This window comes from Malus domestica, chromosome 12 (assembly GCF_042453785.1).
Source record: "Malus domestica chromosome 12, GDT2T_hap1".
Classification (NCBI taxonomy): Eukaryota; Viridiplantae; Streptophyta; class Magnoliopsida; order Rosales; family Rosaceae; genus Malus; species Malus domestica.
Genome location: NC_091672.1, coordinates 20,567,785 through 20,589,273, shown reverse-complemented (window position 1 = coordinate 20,589,273; position 21,489 = coordinate 20,567,785). Strand labels below are relative to the sequence as shown.

The following is a 21,489-nucleotide window of genomic DNA, read 5'->3' as shown; positions in this document are numbered from 1 at the left end:
CTAAAAAAAGTACATGTATATGGTGAGCCAACTTCACTAACCCAAAAAGAATCCTAGGCTAAATTTGTCCCAAAAATAAGTTTTGGATTAAAACCCATATTTGCCCAAGGGTTGGAGCAAGTTGGGGTAAGTTTAGAACCTAAAATTTGAGTTTTACTTCAAGGGTTGGAGTAGATCTTAGTGTATATAATCTCGTTTGTTCAAAAAAAAAATCATTTGGTGCGAAATACCTTTTTTTATAACTATCACTACGTCTCTTAAGATGTTTTGAACGTGTTTAAAAATAAAGAAAATAATATTTAATAACACAACTGATCGAATCACATTATTGATAACCTATTGTGAGGTATTAATTATAAAAAATAAAATAAAATAAAAAACTGTACAAAAAAATTAATTATAAAAAAACATTGTTTATATGACAAAAATACTCCTGCATTATTTTGAACTGCTTTGGAACATTTTTGTTTGGGGGACATTTTTGTCCCATTCTGTTTTGGTGAAGCCCGTGACCCTAAGGGGGTGTTTGTTTGACCTCCTTAGCTTTCACTGGACTGGACTAGATTAAAAATTAGTCTAGTTTGATGTTTGTTGCTCTGCAGGATTAACATTAATGGGATAAAAGATGACTCGCCTCGACTAAGGACCGCGCTAGGCGGTCTTAGCGAGCCCCCCCCGCATACCATGGGACTGGCTAAGAACTAGCTTTGTCCTCCTCACTTCGCTCCTTGCTCCATCATTTCTCGCGTCCTTTCCCTTCCTCCTCACCTTGAACCCAGAATCACAAACTAACAAGACCTCAAATTTGAATCTCAAGCGGAGAATCCATGAGCTGCGTCATCTGATTCACCTCGAACCCAGATTAGACAAGGTCGTCGATCACACATCCATCCTCCTGGACCTTGATTTTCAACGGCACGGCTCTTCTCTGTGAGAGCATCTCAACCATGCGGCCATGCCCATCTCAGCAGAAGCTCAATCAGGTCAGAATTTTTTTCATCTTTCTTGTGATTTTCAGAAAAGGCACATATTGCATGGGTGATTTGAGTTTTGCGTGAATGGGTTTTGTTTAAAATGTTTTTTTGTTGTCATTTGGAGCAGGTGATGAGAAAAAGGCTAGATTTGTGTATCACTATCAGAGAGAGGGGATTATCCTCCCAGAGACCTCCCACTCCTGTTTTTCGGAGGAAGACGGTAGTACTGAGAAAAAGAGGGAGAAAAGGCAAAAAAAAGGGAGAAGGGAGGGAGTCAATGGGCGGAGATAAAAATGAATCAGGAAGAAGATGATTCTAGCCAAATGATAAAATATTAATAAAAAAATTAGTACATTAGATTAAATTAATGATAAAATATTGTATATATAGATTTAATAAGGGTAAATTACACTTTCATACCTCAGGTTTGGGATTCATTTCAACCTTATACAACAACTTTAAAACTTTCATACCTCAAGTACTATTTTATTTCAATATAATATATCCGTTAGATTTTCCATCCATTAATCCGTTAAATGCTGATGTGGCTACCACATTTGTGCCACGTGGCTGCCAAATGTCTGCCACGTGGCAAATAAAATATTTTAATTTTTTTTTTAAATCTGAATTTTCTCAAAAAAAAAAAAAAACCCAGATCTGCAAGAAGAGGAAGAAGAGGAAAAAGAAAAGAAAAAAAAAATTTGTCCTCCCCACCCCCACCCAGCGACCCAGAAGAAGAAGGGAGGAAGAAAAGAAAAAAAAATTGTCTCTAACCCCCCCCCCCCAACCCCAGCGACACAAAAGAAAAGAAGAAGAAGAAGAAGAGGGGGAAAGAAAAGAAAAAAAAATATTTGTCCTCCCCCCCTCCCCCCAAACGACCCAGAAGAAGAAGAAGAGGGAGGAAGAAAAGAAAAAAAAAATTGCCCCTAACCACCCTCCCCCCCCCCCCCCAACCCCAGCGACAAAGAAGAAGAAGAAGAGGAAGAAGAAGAAGAAGAAAAGAAAAAAAAATGTCCCAAACCCCCCCCCCCCAACCCCAGCGAAGAAGAAGAAGAAGAAAAAAAAGGGAGAAAAGGCAAAAAAAAGGGAGAAGGGAGGGAGTCAATGGGCGGAGATAAAAATGAATCAGGAAGAAGATGATTCTAGCCAAATGATAAAATAATAATAAAAAAATTAGTACATTAGATTAAATTAATGATAAAATATTGTATATATAGATTTAATAAGGGTAAATTACACTTTCATACCTCAGGTTTGGGATTCATTTCAACCTTATACAACAACTTTAAAACTTTCATACCTCAAGTACTATTTTATTTCAATATAATATATCCGTTAGATTTTCCATCCATTAATCCGTTAAATGCTGATGTGGCTGCCACATTTGTGCCACGTGGCTGCCAAATGTCTGCCACGTGGCAAATAAAATATTTTATTTTTTTTTTTAAATCTGAATTTTCTCAAAAAAAAAAAAAAAAAACCCAGATCTGCAAGAAGAGGAAGAAGAGGAAAAAGAAAAGAAAAAAAAAATTTGTCCTCCCCACCCCCACCCAGCGACCCAGAAGAAGAAGAGGGAGGAAGAAAAGAAAAAAAAATTGTCTCTAACCCCCCCGCCCCCCGCAACCCCAGCGACACAAAAGAAAAGAAGAAGAAGAAGAAGAGGGGGAAAGAAAAGAAAAAAAAATATTTGTCCTCCCCCCCCCCCCAAACGACCCAGAAGAAGAAGAAGAGGGAGGAAGAAAAGAAAAAAAAAATTGCCCCTAACCACCCTCCCCCCCCCCCAACCCCAGCGACAAAGAAGAAGAAGAAGAGGAAGAAGAAGAAGAAGAAAAGAAAAAAAAATGTCCCAAACCCCCCCCCCCCAACCCCAGCGAAGAAGAAGAAGAAGAAAAAAGAGGGAGGAAGAAAAGAAAAAAAAAATTTGTCCCCCCCCCCACCCAAACACTGGCTACAACGAAGAAGAAGAAGAGGAGGAAGAAGAAAAAGAAGAGGAAGAAGAAGAAGAAGAAGAAGAGGGAGGAAGAAAAGAAAAAAAAAAATTTTAATTATTTTTTTTGCCACGTGGCAGACATTTGGCACAAATGTGGCAGCCACGTCAGCATTTAACAGATTAATGAATGGAAAATCTAACGGATGTATTATATTGAAATAAAATAGTACTTGAGGTATGAAAGTGAAATGTTTTAAAGTTGTTGTATGGAGTTGTAATAGACCTCAAAACCTGAGGGGCTACTGTGTAATTTACCCATTTAATAATATAATATAAGAGTTCTGCTTCTTAATCCGGCACTGCATCAAACACTTCACTAAGTCAGTCCAGCTTAGTCTAGTCTAAACCAATCCAGCTTAGTCCCTGAAGCTAATTCAGTCCGAGATAGTCCGGTGCAACAAACGCACCCTAAATGGGCTGCTGGATTTATATAGTGTGTATATAGAAGACATAGATATAGATGAACAAGTTACAGACAACACATTTGCTTGCAGATCGATTTGGAGAATGTAGCTGTTAGGAAACTATCGGTCTGGATTGTATAGGTGTCATTCTGTTAGTGGTCATTCACTAATTAACAAGTTGTTAGCTGTGATAAATGATTTGTTAGTTAGTGACGTCAACTTTAAGGAGATATGCTGCTCATACGAGTCAAGGTTGAATGCTTTAGTTTATAACAGTAGCAAACATGACATGTACCAGCCTGTATACACGAATTTTTCTCAAGGATGATTTCAATTTTCATCTTACCACCACATCAAGCAGTTGAAGACGGTGACGCTTTCTCTCGAAGCGTGAGAAAAACAAAGGCGGTGTATGAGATTGCAATAGCGGCAAGCATAACAATCAGCATTGCCTGCAATGAGATGTATGAACTGATAAAGAAGACGACTGCAGTCGAAGCACTCTGCCAGACCTTGAGCTGTGCAAATGCTCCTTCCTGTTCCCAGAAACAACACAATGTGAGTACAGATTGGTACACGTAAAGAATTAGGGAAAGGTGTAGTCAATACCGTGTCGCTCTTGAAGAATATACCAAGCAAAGCACTGAGCTGTGTGTTTAAGACTCCATCACCAATACCTAATACAGCTGCCATTATAAGAGGGTAGACAATTCCGAGTACACCACTCTCCGCGCTGCATCATGACAAGAAATTGCATATTCAACAACAGCTTCAAATCAGATATTTATATTATCGGCCAAAGGTTTGAATTAGATTTTACCATAAAAATTTCTCCCTCTACAAAACTGTGGTACACTACACGTAAATACTACTAACCTGTATCCCAGAAGAATCCACAGGAATATTATAGCCTGAAGGAGGACTCCACCAGAAATTATAATAGTGATGGACTTGAGACCGGACGTAAGTCGACCAGCAGTCAGTGAACACTGATTTATGAATTAACCAAATGTCAGATAGATAAACACCAGATATCGAGCATGCATAAAAACTCCATTAATGCATCATCGGCAAAAGTGTTGATTTTGAATGCAACCTCCACTGAGAGCAAGTCCAGCGGGGACAAAATGTCCCAGCCCTCAGTCCAAAAAACAAGCCAGGCCTCTGTCAATTTGCTCCAGCCCACCCTTTTGCCTGGGACGCAGCCCAAGCTGGTCTCCAGGCCAGCCCAAATTTGACTGAGCAAGGAACCAGGCAATTGGCCTGGCGCGTGCCCTTCACGCGGCCTTCATGGCGAGTAGCTGACAGAGTTTCAGAGATTGGGCCCGCCTCGCAGGCGCACTAACACCTAACCCCGGGTAGGCGACGTGGCGAAATGTATTCCGTTGGATTTCCAACGGCTAGTTTTTGTAGACCGTTGGATTTCCAACGGTAAAAAAAAATTAAATTTGACTTTTAAAATGGACCGTCCGATCACAGATCAACGGTCCACGTTAATTAACTAAATTAAAATTTATTAAAAAATACAGAAAAATTATTAAAAAAATACAGAATTTTTTTAAAAAAATTATTATTTTTTCTATAAATATCTAACCCTCATCTTCCACCTTACACCACATTTCAATATTTTCTACACTTCCTACCAAAGCTTTCATATACTTTTTGTGTGAAAAAAAATACCAAAAAGCTTGTGGTTGAAGAATAAAGTGTATTTGATGAGTTTATGTAATTTCATTTTAGTGTGTTTTTTTTTATAGTTTATTTGATGAGTTTATGTAATTTTATTTTAGTGTGCTTTTTTTAAGTTTATTTGATGAGTATGAAATTTTATTTTAGTGTGTTTTTTTTTTAAGTTTATTTGAAATTTTATCCGAAATTGGTTAAAAATCTTATCCGAAATAAACTTTAAAAAAAAAAAAACACCAAATAAATGCGCTCGGTGCCAGCGCATTTTTTTAGGGGTGGAGATGCCTTGGTCTATTACTGTTCACTCCAGTCTATTACTGTTCACTTGAGTGGATAAATGCGCTGGGTGCTGGCGCAAAGTCCTTAGGGGTGGACTTGCTCTGAACTAACTAATGGTACAAGCTGCATTTAATCAATGATACAAACTACTTTTGTTGGCATACTTACGATTGCATCAAAAGCTCCATAAACTGCCATTGCACCACCCACGCCAGACACACCAAGCGTTGGAGTAACAATATACTCGGTGTATTCGGCCCTAAAATTAGAACAATTGTGCAATGTTCAATAAGGGAAAACGTAAAAGAAGAAATGAAAACCTAAAATATAATGTTTCGGCTACAAGAGAGTAGGCAGTAATAACTGGTCAAGTAATTACCACACAAATGCTTGTTGCAATCCTGAATACACCATGAGGGGGATGATCAATAACATCCGTACATCATACAAAGGAGTAACGATTGTCTTTAACAAAGACAACAGAGATGCACAGAAGCTGGGAGAAGAATCCTGGGTGTCCTCCTCTGTTCTACCCTCCCCTTTATGTAAGAAGCACATCAGTATGGTACCCAAAGTCACAATGATGAGAAACACACTAAACAATACAGTTGTGCCATTATTACTTCCCCCCTGCGGTGATGTGAGGAAAAATAAATCAATGCATGAAATTTCAAAACACTGATAAGTTCTAAATAAAAATCTTAGTCTAGTGTATGTGCAGGACTAGACACTCCTAAATTTCGTCGTTACTGAGAAGTCCAAAGAGGAAGTAAGAAACATAAAGCCATGTTTGCACAACCGTAAGACTGCTGTACTTGTTAAAATAATATCAGGTTTCGTTACCAACAAATGCATTTTGATTTAACTTATGAGATTGAAGAAGATTCCAAAACGACGGTTAGGACCGTCAGACTCATGGGGTCTAATGAGTGAACAAAATCAAGAGAAAGGGCACAAGATAAACACAAGTTTAACTACAAGGATGGCAGAGTCACAAACTGTTCCATCTCTTAGCACGGCAAGTGATATAAGATTTCCCACAAACTGCAAAAGTTTAAAGTAGAGATTATAAGCCAAAACAGCCACAAACATTACCAATAATGTAACACAAATTCACCAATAACACAAAGTCACCTGGTTAGTGGCAAACATTCCCCAAAATTCTCCATTGAAGTGGCCAATGACTGTTCCTTCATGTAAATTATAATCTTTGGCATGACTACGCGCGGTGGAAGTTAGATATGTCCCCTGATAGACACACATTATGGTCAGCACTTCCACCAAACACTAAAAAGAGACTTGCAACAAACACATATGGGGTGTAATTTGCACCTGCCCAACCCATATTATCGAAGCAGCGAATCCCAAGTACAAAGCAGCCGGAACCATAGTATACCTACACTGAAATACTTCAAACCTAAAGCATATGCATAGTGAACGAATTTATGTAAGAGAGTACGGATATAAGAAAATTAGTAGCTACCAAGAGGGAAGCAAGTTTGCAGCTATGAACAACCAATAGCCAGTAGTCCCAAGAATCAAAGCATTCTTCGATCCCAATGCTCGAACAACAGGAGACGCCACCATAGAGAAAAATGTGAAAGACAAATACAAAATCCCAAGTGAAATTGTCCCCAAATCATCCTCCTGAACACAAATTCACAGCCCCAAACAATCACAATCAAGCTGAAAAAAATCACAACAATCTATCAAAGGGAAAGCACTTATAAAGCAAAAGTTTCAAACTTTTTTGTTTCGACATAAGGGGATATTCTAAATCACTCAAATCTACGAGCAGCGGATTCAAACTCCGGTGCGGGCGCGACAACTGGCTTAACCCACATCCGCAAATCAAATTTCGGAACTTAAAACTCACCGTGTTGACACTTGTCTCGAGATTCTGAGCGGCCCCATAAGCGAGGAAAATCAGCAAAAAGGCACAGCTGAGAATATGAACGTCTCTGGTATGATTCCTCTGGCTTTGAATCGGCGAATTATCCGGCACCAGAGGCGTCTCTTCGTCGGGAAAACCGGCCGAGTCCATAGCTTTCGAGTCCTTCTCTGTACAGATTCTCAAAGAATCGCTATAAAACCCTAGACATGAGTGAGAGAGTCCAATAGTGCGAGGCCAAAAGGAAGGGGTTTCTGCCGGCAGAGAAAACCGAGAGCTAGTGGACAAACAGAGAGATTGACTTTCAATTGGGGTTAATTTTCAGTTCTAACTCTAAAATACTGTTTGGTTGGTGAGAAAATTGAGAGGGAGTTGGGGGGATTCTGAATTTTGGCATTTTGCGGGTTGGTCTGGAATCAAGCGGTTAAGGAAAGGTCCTTGAATCAATCGAAAGAAAAGTCTGACGAAGCGACAAACGCCGAATCATTTCGGTGTCATTGCCGCCATTATAATTGCAACGTTTTTTCTTTATTTATTATTATTTATTATTTTGTTTCTTAGAAATTACACTTTTAGAGGAGCGTAGAAATTACACTTTTCTTTCTATTGATTCAAGGACCTTTCCTTAACCGCTTGATTCCAGACCAACCCGCAAAAATTAGAGGGCAGACAATCCTTGTCCGTGTAGTCAAACTAAGATTTTAAAGGATTTTAAAAGTGATAGATTTGATAGGATTTATGAGGATTTAAGATTCCTACAAAATTCATATGGATTTTAAAGAATTTGAATGGATTTTTTCATATGGATTTTGGTGGATTGTAGTGGATTTTCATATAATATTTTTATTGAAAAAAAAAGAAAAAAAATTTCCTATTGCCCTGAAGGTATAAAATTCGATAAAGAAACAACAAATCCTGATGAAATTTTGAGCTAAATTCGAAAAATTCAAGTAAATATTAGGCCTCGAGCCAATTGTCACTATCATTAACTTATTAGATTGCAGCTCAATTCAAAAATTGAACAAAGAAAACGAAAGCATGTATGGTTTGAAACTAGAACTCTTATAAGAAAAGAAACAAAATTCGATCAAATTGAGAACATAAATTTATGCGAAAACCCTAACCATCAAACAAAAAATATGATTTACTGATCAAATACAGATTCAAATCCAGATTAACAAAACGATGATTTAGTGGATAAGGAACTTTAATCATAAAGCTTTGGTTGTAAAGAACTGCAATCGATGAGTGATGGCCTACCTTTCGGAATATGGACGAGAGCAAAGCGGGAAGAAGGGGGAAGAAGGGGAAGAAGGATTTTAAAATCCTAAGGGGTGATGTTGGATTCTTTTTAGTCTTGGTTATATATACTTCTTACTCTCAAATCCTACAAAATCCAAAACTTATAAAAATCCTCCAAAGTCTTAATTTTTTAATACACTTAGATTTGGATGGATTTTAAAATCCTTTAAAATCTTTTAATTGACTACACTGGGATTTTAAAGTCTTTTAAAATCCTCTCAAATCCGAATTTGACTACACCCCCCCTTAGCAATTTCATACTAGTCTAGCGATATTCCTCTTTATAAATAAGTGAGAGGTTTTAGGTTCGGTTCTTGTCAAATGCGAATTTGAACCACATTACTGTTAAGTGAGGTTCAACTCACTCCTCTATCATTTTAATGTAGATAATATCGTTTGTTCAAGAAAAAAAAAATTAAAGGAGGGGGCTCCAACTCACTGGCCAACCCAAAGGCTCGGGTTGATATTATTTCAAACTATTGCCGCACATAAAAATTCAAGCAACCCAACCACCCAAACCATTCTCAGTTGGGTTGAGTGAGATATAACGGTCATTTTTCATTAGTTTCATAAACAACACCGCAAAGTGGATAATATGGGTTTAGAGACGGTAACAACACAAAATGTTATCCAAACCTGTATGACTATTCCCTTTTTGCTTTTGAAGATTTCATATTTCATGCGCAACACATCATGAACCTGAACCTAAAACTCGATGAAGCGAGGTTGATTTGTTGCCTCAGCGATACAGAAACAGAAAGGAGGCGTACGAGAGGCAAATCGCAGAGAGCATAAGAACTAGTATTGCCTGTAATGAGACGTATGGACTGATGAAGAAGATGAGTGCAACGGTGCCACACTGCCACACCTTTAGCTGCGCAAACGCTCATTCCTGCGCATGGTCCAGGAAAAACAACAGATTCGGATTCAGATTGTCAAGGCAAGTGCAAGGATAAAAAAACTTATAAAGGAGTGATATTTTTCATACCGTATTGTGTTTGAAGAATATTCCAATCAAAGCACTGAGCTGTGTGTTGAAAACTCCATCACCGATGCCCAAGAGAGCTGACATGATAAGAAGGTTCATTGTGCCAACTAGGCCGCTTGACGGGCTGCATGATCATAACAAATGTAAAATATGGAATATAGATAACAAGGCATTCACTTCAGATTGGAGATTACAATTGCCACAAAAACTGCTAAGTAGCCTGTAAAAAAGAAGCAGCCAGATGAATATAGCGGCCTGAACTAAAGTTCCGCTTGTGACGATAAGAGTGATGGACTTGAGACCAGAGGTAAGTCGACCAGCAGAGAATGAACATTAACATAAGTGGCACCCAAATGTGAGATCACAAGTCTAGAAAAAACTTCTATCAAGGTTAAAGAACTACTTGTGCATATATACTTACTACTGCATCAAAAGCCCCATAAACTGCCATTTCACCGCCCACACCAGACATACCGAGCATTGGTTTAACGATGTACTTGGTGAATTCAACCCTGAAAGTAGAATAATTGTGCAATTATTAACACGGGGCAAGAAAAAGAAAGATTAGAAAAGGAAAATAAGTTATTGTTGTTTGGCTGCTGGACAGTATAGCTGCGATAATTGGTCAAATAGTTACCACAAATGCTTGTTGTAATCCTGTATATGCCATGGGGGGATGATTAATAGCCTCCGTATATCAAACAAAGGATGGATGAGCGACATTGACGAAGATGACAGAGTAGAAAGTAAGTTGAGAGACTCTACTTCGTCATCCCGTTTGCTTAAGAAGCACATCAGTATGGTTCCTAAGGTCATATTGCAGAGAAACACGGTGAACAACAAATTTATGTCGCTTGCATTTCCGTCCTGCAGTGATCAAAAGGGAAACAAAATCAATGCACATCGTATCCAAACAACCATGGATTCTAAACGCAAATTCAAACAAGCAATGTATACAAAAGGATGGCAGTTGGCACGCACTTTTCTACTTTTTAGCAAGAAAAGTGGTAAAAGATTTCCAATGAACTGCAAAAGTTCATAGCAAAGATCATAAGCCAAAATGACAGGATAAATTTGATAGAAAATTGTAGCACAAATTCATAAGGAGGACCGAACAGATTCACCTCTCGACACGCAAACAATCCCTAAAATTCTCCATTGAAGTTGCCAATAACTGTTCCTTCATGTAAGCCATCGTCTCGGGCATGACTATGCACTGCTGCAGTTAGATATGTTCCCTGATGGATCCACAATCAGTTCAGCAATTAAATTCCATCTTTGTCGCTAAACACTTAAGACTTGAAGTTGACGCAAATATGAGATCTCGTACCCGCTCGACCCATATTATTGAAGAGGCAAACCCAAGGTACAAAGAAACAGGAACCATTATGTACCTACAAAGAAATAGTTCAACGTTAAAGCATGTGCAACAAAACTACAGTAAAGACTTTCTTATACTTGGCTCCTCCGTGCAAACGAATCACAGTTTGACATGTTTGCATAAACTTTTTACTTTCGTGATTTCAATGCATTGCAAACAATGTATGTCATATGTGTACTACTGTAATTTGCAGTCAAGGAGCCGTGTTCTATGCACATCAGCTGGGATTTTTTTTTACTTTGGACTAAAAATTCAGTTGCTAGTTATTTAGTGGATTAGTAAAGTAGCTACCAAGTTGGTTTCAAATGTGCTATGAACAACCAATAGCCACTAGTCCCAAGAATCAAAGTGTTCTTTGAACCCAAACGTCGAACCACTGCCGACGCCACCAAAGAGAAAAATGCGAATGATAAATACAAAATTCAAGCGATGTGGTACCCAAATTCTTCTCCTGATTGCCAAATCCAAAAGTTCCATAACCATCAGAATCAAGTTGATCAAAGACATAAAACATATCTAGTACTTCTAGCACTCATTCTTTATCCTTCTGTACTACTTTTGCGAGTGCGGAAAAATTTCCAAAATATTTAATTCGGAGTGTAAATGACTAAAAGAGCGAGTGTCAAACCCTTGAAAAATAGAGGAAATGGGAAAAAAATATAAAAAAAACCTAACTCACAGTGATGAGAGTGCTCTCTAGATTCTGAGTGGCACCAAAAGCAAGAAAGATGAGCAAGAAGGCAGAGCTGAGAATATGGACATCTCTGGCATGGTTCTATCGGATTCGAACCCGAGAATTATCGACAAGCAGTGGCTTCTCCAGATCATGAGAAGATTCCAGATCATGAAAAGAAGCTGCAGAGACCATAGCAGCAGACTCCATAGCTGATTCTTCTTCTTCTTCAAGTTCCAATCCAACAGATATAGTGAGAGACTGTTTAGAGAAAAGACATATCCTCTTATGATGATAATCTCTTTGATTATGCTGACAAGTGAAATAGATTTATGTGCTACTGGTTGGCGGAAGCGGCTGATGCAGATGTACACAATTTGATGTGCCACTTCATGCCACCACCCTCTCGTCATATACTTGTGACTACTCGTTGGTGAATATCACGTAACTGCATGCATGCAGACAAAAACAGATTGGACCATCGCAAATTAGAAGGATTCGGCGAAAATTCTGGAGGGTTCATGACGTGGATCTATATTTATGGCCGTTCATTTCTTAGCCAAACCATTTAACGATTAAGGTTGTAACAACTATTGATTTTGGTTTCCTCGAACATGCATGACCGTTTGATTCTTGGCTATAAAGATCAACTAAGGATTCAACAACTAAGAATTCTGGTTATCATCACATGCATCGAGATTCATGACCATTTGATTCTTAGCTTAACGTTCATTAATTAAGGATTCAACAACAATATGATTCTGATTTACCATATCACATGATAGTTCAAATCTTAGCTAAAGGGTAAAGATTTAGAGACTAATGATCTACCGGTCTAGAATCATGTTCTATGCTATGAGCTGATCCATTCTCGACAAACTCAAGTATATATTAGAAGTTGGAAGCAATATTCTTTCTATAATTAAATAATTTAAAACCCTCTGACTGAAAAATAAACTTGCTAGGAAGAGTAAGATTTTAGGATATTAAAGTATGTGTCTTCATACAAATACATGGCTTGAAGGGTGTTCCAATTTGATAAGTTCTTGAAACTCTTTCTCCATCTCCTTTACTTCCCTCAGCAGACTGCTGATGCAAAACCCTAATCCACCCAAACAAACAGTTACTTGCCCTCTAAGCTTCTGATGATCCTTTATTAATCCAGTCCTGGCGGCAATTTTTTCGGATAATTCATTGGAATTTTGAAGAAAAGAGTCTACAATGCTTTCAGTCTCTTCCTTCTCTGAATCCAAGCCCCTAGAATCATTTTGGAAAAATTAGTATCCGGTCCCTAGTTTTTACTGTTCATTGACTAAGACCTTATTAGTTCTCAAATTTTGATTCAAGTCCCTATCATTAATGTGATAATGAATTTACATGTTTATTATATAATTTTTAATATAAAAATTAGTAATTAATTTAGGGTTTAATATTCACACCTCTATTAAACTTCTAATTAATTTTCAATTCAAACATTTCCAAAACAATAAAAAATTAAATTAAATTAAGTTTGTACCTATTAGTTTTATATATATATATATATATATATATATATATATATAAAGATTCTCAATTTTTTAATCTTAAATGTACCCATTCATATGATTTTTCAATTTTTTAAATCTTAAATGTACCCATTCTCAAATATCAATTTGTTATATGTAAAATGTACCCTTTTTTTTAATATAAAATCCATTCAAATTTTTTAATCCATGTTTAAACTTATATGGGTACATTCTTTTTCGTTGATTTGAGAATGTATCCATGTTTTGGTACAATACCTTTTTTTGTTAATTTTGGTTAATGTACCCATACATATATGTACACACACACACACAATATAATAGAGAGTATAATTTATATTTTATTATTTTTAATCCCATAAATTATGGATTTTATTTAAAATCTCATTAATATAAACAATTACAAATTTCAATTTTAATTTTTAATTTAAAAATATAGTAACTTACATTATTATATTAATGTCGATGACCTTAATAAAAAACTAAAAACTAAAAAGGTTTCAATCAAAGAATATTGATAGTTAGGGACCGCATCCAAAGTGTCCCAATCATTTTCCCTTGCTGATGTTCCGAACTCAATGTCATGTTTGTTATGAACTGCAACAGACTTCTTGGAAGCCAGTTCTTGAAGACAGTGCAGAGATTTCCCAACTTTTTTCTTGAAAATCTCCAAATCTTTCTCAAAGGCCTTCATGGGTTTTCGGAGTTCTTCCAAATCAAGGTCGAAGCGCTGTAATACGAGTGATAGAGATTCTATTATGTTGGACATGAAAAGCGAAAGATTCTCCATGTTTGATAAAGATCTCAGGAGTTTGCTATAACAGGCACCGTTGAAAGGGATGAACCAGAAATTAGGCTCCAGCTGAGCTTCTTCAATGAACTTCTCTAACTTTTTGACATGGGATTTCAACTTACTCTGTTTCTGTCTCAACTTTGGACTCATTGAAGCGATTTGGTTGTCAAAAAGAACTAAATCTTCGATGCATGCTTGAAGGGATCCCAATCCAAGTGAAAGTTTGAGTTTTGCCAGAGTTGCTGCTCTTGCAGGGGATGTGAGAATCTCTATGGTGACGAAACATATCAATCCAATGACAGCCCCTGTGATTCGAGCAATTGCAAAATCGATCAGAGGGCCATAATCTTTCCTACCAAGTATTAGTAGTGCCCCTACAGCTGCTGATATTCCACCGGCTTGGCCATACATCCTGCTGTGCCTTAGAAAGCTTGTGAAAACTAACCAAGGTAGAAGAGGTAAGAAACTCAAGTCCTCGACTTCCTTGAAGATGAAGCAACACAAGATCCCGTAGATTGATCCCATTGCCGTAGATTGTGCTCTAGCATTCGCTACAGTAAATGTTGCTTGTCTTCCCCTAACAAAGCTTATTGCAATTATTAGTCCTGCCCAACATGCTTCTCTCTCATTGAACAGCAAACCCAGCAGCACAGCAAGGCCTAAGGAAAGTGAGCACTTGACAGCAAAATATAGACTTGTTTTGCTTGGTTTAATGCACAAAATGTCACAGCTCCATTTGATTTGTGAACCGCCTGAGCTTTCAGTGTTAGAGCTCTCTCGCTTGCATTCTTCAATAGCCTCGGTATTTTCTTGGAGGAGTTTCAGACAATCAACCAAAAAGAAAGCTAATAAATCTTCATGAAAAATGGTTTCAAGGGGCCAGAAAGCCTCTTTCAAAGATCTTTCTTTTTTCTTTCTTGTGTAGAAAGGTGCAAAGCGCTCGAGTTGCTCAAGCTGGTCATGTATTCGCCTTTTCAGGTCGTGTAAAGAGTCCGCTTGCAGTTTCTTCATCATGGCAACAGGAAAGGAAGGGCATGAAGTTGAAGCTATTGCAATCCCTCTCAAGGGTAATTCAACTTCCTGCAATTTTTCTCGAACATAGAAGCGACTAGGGTTGAGGACATTTCTGATTGTTGGTCTTTCCCACAGTAAGGCTTCCTGTCCAAAAAGAAACCACATTGGTTTAACTTAAAATCAATGTCAGCAGAGAAAACCCGAGCAGAGGAACCAACTCTTGTACAGAAGGTAGTTTTACCTGTTTATGTTCAATACTTCGGAGGAGCTTTTCTCCTGCTTCAGCCAAGGGCTTGGCCCGTAAAATAAAGTCAAGTGCAGCAGAGCTGTCTTGAGACAAGATTGCATCTAAATAGAAGTTGAACCTCTTCCTAGCGTTCTCGGCATATTTTTGGCACATTTGTCTCACCTGAAATGTTACAAGCATTCCCTTTAGGTTTATCGTGACATGTGATTTTGGGGTGTGACAAGAAAAAGAACAGGTTGAGGTTATATCACTCAATTTTCATATTTATTCTACGCACACATCATATAACGACTTCAAATCTTATCAAAATTTCAGTAAAACTAATGTTGAAATCTCGAATTTGGACGGAGTAAGTTGCTAGAAAAAGAATGGAATTATGTGGTGGATGTGAAGTTGACGATGAAGCCACGAAGGAATATGGAATAGACTGATTTTCAGGCATCAGTGACAAGAATTTAAGGACCTCTTCTTCCACTGACCCTTCTTTTTTTTGGGTGACCCTTCTTTTTTTGGGTGTATTTTCACTTTTTTTTTTTTTAATTAAAACTCGATCCTCTATAATATTATTTTTCCATTTTTGTTCCTAATTTTTAGTTCAGTTTATTCAAAATTTCTGTTAAATTTTGTACCTTTACCATTTTATAACCTCAAGAATGCCTTTTAAAAACAAAACAAGAAAAGAAAAAACGAAAGAAGGGACCACATGATTTGAATCATCGTGAAGTTTTTAAGAATACGATATTGTGAACTACTCCAATCTACAACCAACGGGTTTCAAACTTCCATGCAAGAAGGTTGACACACTGGCCTAACCAACGTCTATGAATCATCATGAAGTTTGCATTGTGAAAATCATGAAAACTTTGCACTCATCGTATACAAGAATTTTAGGATCCCAAACAAAATGATATGCAAACATATGGAAGACAAACAACACATGTTATAATTGTATGTATGTGTGTGTGTGTGTAGATGTATATATACCTCGTGGTAGGCAAGGTAAGGAGACAACACAGCTGCCAGAGATGGCTTTCGGTAGAAGAACAAGTTGGGAAACAACATAGCCCCAACAGATGCTGAAGCTCCAAGCACAGTACTCAAACACACCTGAATCGGGCGCATAAGTACCAACTCATCAGCTTCTGCACAATGAATGGCAGTGCCTACATACACAATCACAATCTGACCAAACGCAATCCGCTTAGACATCAAGTGAGTTGCTCCCGGCAGTGCCACAACAAAAGTGCACAGTGCCACTGCAAGGGCGGATACGAAATAACTGAAGTGTGCGGGTCCTATCATCCGGAGGCTCAGGAGTGTAAGGATCAGGACCTGAATACAACCGTAAAGCGTGTGCCAGAAGCCTCTCAGCGCCTCCCCAAGCGTCGCGTCTGAGAGGATGAGGATTGTGGTGAGGTAAGAGTATCCAGGGTAAGCTACTAAACTCCTGAGAGGCTGTGGACCGTAAAGGGTGGTGGTGTAGACTATGGTGCAGGCTAAGATGGTTTGAAATGCTGCGCGCAGCCTTAGGCACCACACGGCACAGGTCCAGCTCGTCCTGCTGGCCAGAACCATTGATCTCGGAGTGTTGCGAGTCTCCAAGTTCACATGTAAAACTGAATGAGATCAGATGGTATCATATAGTCATGTGCTAGCATAGCAAAGCTAGATTCGACTTAAAACAAATTTGCCGGTGTATATGTGTTTGCTTTTAGCATGCAGATGCTAGTGAAATGGTAATAGACAATTTTCATGGCTTTGGTAGAAACAAAGATCTTTTTACGTTTACTGAGATGTCAATGTGCAATGTCCCTACAAGTAAAGAATAAGTTCCTTGATTTTTTTTTTTTTTTTGGACTTATTTTGGACTTATTTTGGCCTCTCTAACTCAAAAGTTACCATTTTTCTCCCTGAAAATAAAAATTTGTACCACTTTGACTTGTAGACTCTCTTCTCCATCAAACTTATAGGTCGCCTCTGGAAACATATGTAGGACCTAACACCTGATAAGACTATACTACGTGTGCAATAAATTTGATTATAAATCTTCATTATGTGTTTACATTTAACAATCAAAGAATATTAAGTTTAAAAGAAATTGAAGAGATGAAAAAGATAAAAAATAAATAAATAAAGGAAAGCTCCCAAATCAAACCCACATAAGAAATTAACAGATTTAAGGCAATGTGGAGTGAATTTGAGTTTTATAGAAACGACTTTCAAGGTTCATGGGGCAAAATGAGATCAAAATCGAGTTTCATGGGGCAAAGTTGAGCAAACTTTGAGTTTCAGGGAGTAAAGTAACGACTTTTGAGTTACATAGAGCAAAGTGAGATTAAAATCGAATTCGAGAAGGCATAGCTAAAATAAGCCTTTTTTTTGGGGGGGATTTTAGATCTAGGTCCAAAAGTATAGGTTGTTTTTAGGATTGGGCCCAATTATCTAATTACATATTTTTGTATCAACTTGTCTATTTAGATAAAAAAATTAAATTCATTAACTTTTGTGATAAAGTTATATTATAAAACAATATAATACAATTAATCTATGTTATAAGTAGACTATGAACAAAAACCTATGGCATAGGCAGATAGACAATTAAAGCTAAATTACCATTCTATGGTTGGTGTTTTAGTCAAACGCCACACTGGCTTACTTGGGAATCATGGATTGTTAAGGGGAATTGGATCCCATCCGGAAGATCCCCACATCTTAGTCATTCATCGTGTATCGTGTGGTCATAAATCATTTGACTTTTTTTATTTAAAATTAAACACAAATAGTATCTCATGAAAATTGACCACACAATACAATGAATAGTTAAGATGTGTAGGATCCCCACAAAATGGATCCATGATCATCTTTCTAAGGGGAATTGGATCCCATCCGGATCCACTTTGTGGGGATCCCACATCTTGTTAAGGATGATCTGCATAAAGTTGAGGTGAGGACTACTATGACGGTATTCCAAACTAATAACGAACTATTAGTTGGCAAAATGAAGCAATGATATTGCATTTTTTGTTTGAGATACTGCCCCGATGGCCTCCAAGTATAGGTCATTCCTTCGTATTGGGTTTACTGCTTACCCCTCATATTTTAGTTAAGATATGATTCTCATACACCTTTTTTTCATTCTGCACAATTCTGTTTATTTTTGTCTATTGATTCTCCAGTTGAATATCAGAGTGCATAACGAATAAGATTACATAATAATAGGATATTATTAAACAAACGAGAATGCCGGAACAACTACAAAACCCTAAGAGGCTACATCGTAACTGACTTGTTTCTCAAACTAAATTACAAGAAATATTTATAGAGAATTAAACCTAAGAAACCCTAATTCGGATGGACTCGACTCAAATCCTAAACTAACAAGCAAAACCCAAATACTAAAATAAACCTAAATACTAATATTTTCCAACACCCCCCGTCAAACTCATGGCGGTACACGACATAGGTTTGCCAAAGTAGATGTGGATGCAAAACTCCAAATTCCAGTGCCGATGCCGATGTCAATACCAATACCAATATCGATGTTGATGCTGATGCCAGATTTCCATTCCAAGTTCAAGCTACCATACCCAATGCAAGAATACACGGGCCACAAAACAACCATATTTTTTCCTTCCTTTTTTACCCTTTTCCCTCCTTTTTGTTTTTTTTTCTTCTCCTCTTTTATTTCTTTTTCTTTTCTTTTTCTTTTTTTTTTCTTCTATGCTAACAATTGCAGAACTCTAGTAAACAAGTGCAGAACTCAAAAAACGCGCTGGTGTGAGATTTTTAGGAATGCAGGTCAGACGCTAAAGTACAGGGAAAGATGAACAATGACAACCCTTTTTTCTTTTCAGACTACTACGACTGTCAATACCGAATATCCAAAGATAAAAAACGGAACATAAACAGAGTGACCAAGAAGAACAAAGGACACAGATCAAAGTGGAAGCGAAAGCCTAATCGAGACCAAAACTAAACCGACAAAATAAACTAATACCATACAAGAGCATATTGGACCCAAAGGATCGAACCCGCTCTGATACCAAGTTGAATATCAGAGTGCGCAACGAACAAGATTACAAAATAATTGGAATATTATTAAACAAACAAGAATGTTGGAACAGCTACAAAACCCTAAGAGGTTACATCGTAACTGACTTGTTTCTCAAACTAAATTACAAGAAATATTTATAGAGAACTAAACCTAAGAAACCCTAATTCGTATGGGCTCGGCCCAAATCCTACACTAACAAGCAAAACCCAAATACTAAAATAAACCTAAATACTAATATTTTCCAACAGCCCCCGTCAAACTCATGGCGGTACACGACATGGGTTTGCCAAAGTAGATGTGGATGCAAAACTCCAAATTCCAGTATCGATGCCGATGCCGATGCTAATGCCAATACCAATGCCGATGTCGATGCCAGATTTCCATTCCAAGTTCAAGCTACCATACCCAATGCAAGAATACACGGGCCACAAAACAACCATATTTTTTCCTTCCTTTTTTTTCCCTTTTCCCTCCTTTTTGTTTTTTTTTTCTTCTCCTCTTTTATTTCTTTTTCTTTTCTTTTTATTTTTTTTTTCTTCTATGCTAACAATTGTAGAACTCTAGTAAACAAGTGCAGAATTCAAAAAACGCACTGGTGTGAGATTTTTAGGAATGCAGGTCAGACGCTAAAGTACAGGGAAAGATGAACAATGACAACCCTTTTTTCTTTTTAGACTACTACGACTGTCAATACCGAATATCCAAAGACAAAAAACGGAACATAAACAGAGTGACCAAGAAGAACAAATGACACAGACCGAAGCGGAAGCAAAAGCCTAATCGAGACCAAAACTAAACCGACAAAATAAACTGATACCATACAAGAGCAAATTGGACCCAAAGGATCGAACCCGCTCTGATACCAAGTTGAATATTAGAGTGCGCAACGTACAAGATTACAAAATAATAGGAATATTATTAAACAAACGAGAATGCCAGAACATCTATAAAACCCTAAGAGGCTACATCGTAACTGACTTGTTTCTCAAACTAAATTACAAGAAATATTTATAGAGAACTAAACCTAAGAAACCCTAATTCGGATGGGCTCGCCCCAAATCCTAAACTAACAAGCAAAACCCAAATACTAAAATAAACCTAAATACTAATATTTTCCAACATCTCCTATAATTTATTCATATAAGACCATAAATAAACAAGAGTGTACACCATGCAAGAGAAAAAAATGTGCGGAAATCACTTTCCTTTTAATAATAATGACTAAATTTAATTGAATTGCTTGTAATACCCGCTGACAACTGTATATTGTAAAAAGAATAATAATAATACAAAAAAATATCTATACTAAGGGGTGCGGATTCAAGCTAAGTTACACAATAAGTTAGCCATAATAATTTGTTATCAAACTCGCCAACTACATAAGTCAAACTCAAAACCTCACACTTACACACGTGAAGATGAAGACCAACTAAACTGACAGTGCATTGTAACTTAAAGACAAAATGATAAACCTTCGTATGTCATTAAGATGACAAACGATATTATCTACACTAAGGGAAGGGGTGGGCTAGCAATAATGTGGTTCAAATTCGCCCTTGGCGAGAATCGAACCTCTCACTTACAAGTGAAGAAGAATACCACTAAACCGTAGTACTAAGTGACTGTTTTAATGATTTTAAGTTACTTGTTTTTATACAGTTTTGATTCCTATTTGGAGAGAAATTGAAGCATTAAGAACATATACAGTTATCAATAGAAAGACCCAATTCGACCAAAGTATATACAAGAAATTGCAGCAAAAAATACAGGAACAAGACCCAATTAGATATTGCTGAAGCAATTGAGTTTTAGAGGCAAATGCAAGGAATCAGGAGGAGGAAGAGGGAAAGGGAGGGGGAGAGAGATAGAAAAGGAGAAATTCTTGAGGTAGACAATGGCAAACGCATGCAGCTGGAAGAGGATTTGCGAGAGATGGATCGGGAAAGTAGCGAGCGTGTTTTTGTTGGCGACCAGACTAATTATACATAGGTTTTGGGGTGTATAAGTTAGTGGGTGTGAGCCGTATAAAATAAGTGGGTTCAGGTTAATTTATCCGGTTCTTATTTAATACAAACGGCACTAAACACTGGATTCATACTAGATAGTACTATCCGGTGTCTAGAAAAGTCTGCCAAACGAGGCCTAAAGATTCCAAAAAGCACTTGCATTTTAATTAAAAATCTTGATGTGCTTCTAAGTAGAAATGTTTTTTAAGATAGCATTTCCAAACATTTGTAGAAAAACTAAGGGTTTAGTTCAAGAGTAATGTTAATCACTCGTCTTTGTGTTC

At 37.4% G+C, this 21,489-nt stretch overlaps 3 protein-coding genes across 5 annotated transcripts; all 3 read right to left on the bottom strand.

Annotated features, from left to right (window-relative positions):
• Positions 1 to 3,609: 3,609 nt before the first annotated feature.
• On the bottom strand, positions 3,610 to 7,705 carry LOC103450209 (UNC93-like protein 3). Of its 3 annotated transcripts, none has more exons than XM_008389522.4 (10): positions 7,210 to 7,705; positions 6,817 to 6,980; positions 6,666 to 6,729; positions 6,468 to 6,581; positions 6,333 to 6,377; positions 5,713 to 5,963; positions 5,502 to 5,592; positions 4,245 to 4,357; positions 3,978 to 4,101; positions 3,610 to 3,904 (listed from the first exon to the last, which is right to left on the bottom strand). In XM_008389522.4, exons 1-10 carry the CDS (start codon positions 7,375 to 7,377, stop codon positions 3,722 to 3,724), a joined length of 1,317 nt encoding a protein of 438 aa, XP_008387744.3. In that variant the 5' UTR covers positions 7,378 to 7,705; the 3' UTR covers positions 3,610 to 3,721. The 3 variants fall into 3 exon arrangements, with proteins under 3 accessions (XP_008387744.3, XP_070665646.1, XP_070665647.1); XM_070809545.1 differs by having other exon boundaries at positions 6,300 to 6,377; positions 7,210 to 7,650; XM_070809546.1 differs by having other exon boundaries at positions 6,300 to 6,377; positions 6,817 to 7,019; positions 7,210 to 7,348.
• Positions 7,706 to 8,992: 1,287 nt separating this feature from the next.
• Positions 8,993 to 11,790, bottom strand: LOC139187660 (UNC93-like protein 3). The gene is made up of 9 exons (XM_070808984.1): positions 11,575 to 11,790; positions 10,845 to 10,908; positions 10,639 to 10,752; positions 10,496 to 10,540; positions 10,152 to 10,381; positions 9,936 to 10,026; positions 9,735 to 9,808; positions 9,515 to 9,638; positions 8,993 to 9,418 (listed from the first exon to the last, which is right to left on the bottom strand). The coding sequence occupies exons 5-9, from the start codon at positions 10,328 to 10,330 to the stop codon at positions 9,413 to 9,415; spliced, it is 474 nt and encodes a 157-aa protein (XP_070665085.1). The 5' UTR covers positions 10,331 to 10,381; positions 10,496 to 10,540; positions 10,639 to 10,752; positions 10,845 to 10,908; positions 11,575 to 11,790; the 3' UTR covers positions 8,993 to 9,412.
• LOC103413763 (uncharacterized) lies at positions 11,671 to 16,730 on the bottom strand. Its single transcript, XM_070809115.1, has 4 exons — positions 16,130 to 16,730; positions 15,140 to 15,307; positions 13,621 to 15,042; positions 11,671 to 11,829 (listed from the first exon to the last, which is right to left on the bottom strand). Exons 1-4 carry the CDS (start codon positions 16,718 to 16,720, stop codon positions 11,671 to 11,673), a joined length of 2,340 nt encoding a protein of 779 aa, XP_070665216.1. The 5' UTR covers positions 16,721 to 16,730.
• Positions 16,731 to 21,489: the final 4,759 nt, after the last annotated feature.

Bases quoted from the DNA above. Each gene is read 5' to 3' on its own strand.
- LOC103450209 (XM_070809545.1), bottom strand. From the start codon at position 7,377: ATGGACTCGGCCGGTTTTCCCGACGAAGAGACGCCTCTGGTGCCGGAT. The intron at 6,981-7,209 runs GTGAGTTTTAAG...ATTTGTGTTCAG, and splicing joins TCGAGACAAGTGTCAACACG to GAGGATGATTTGGGGACAAT. The intron at 6,582-6,665 runs GTGCAAATTACA...TGTGTCTATCAG, and splicing joins CGATAATATGGGTTGGGCAG to GGGACATATCTAACTTCCAC.
- LOC139187660 (XM_070808984.1), bottom strand. From the start codon at position 10,330: ATGACCTTAGGAACCATACTGATGTGCTTCTTAAGCAAACGGGATGAC. The intron at 10,027-10,151 runs GTAACTATTTGA...TTCTACTTTCAG, and splicing joins GATTACAACAAGCATTTGTG to GGTTGAATTCACCAAGTACA. The intron at 9,809-9,935 runs GTAAGTATATAT...TCTGGTCTCAAG, and splicing joins ATGGGGCTTTTGATGCAGTA to TCCATCACTCTTATCGTCAC.
- LOC103413763 (XM_070809115.1), bottom strand. From the start codon at position 16,720: ATGGTTCTGGCCAGCAGGACGAGCTGGACCTGTGCCGTGTGGTGCCTA. The intron at 15,043-15,139 runs GTAAAACTACCT...CTTTTTGGACAG, and splicing joins GAAGTATTGAACATAAACAG to GAAGCCTTACTGTGGGAAAG. The intron at 11,830-13,620 runs GTCCCTAACTAT...TTCTCTAAACAG, and splicing joins ATTGGGACACTTTGGATGCG to TCTCTCACTATATCTGTTGG.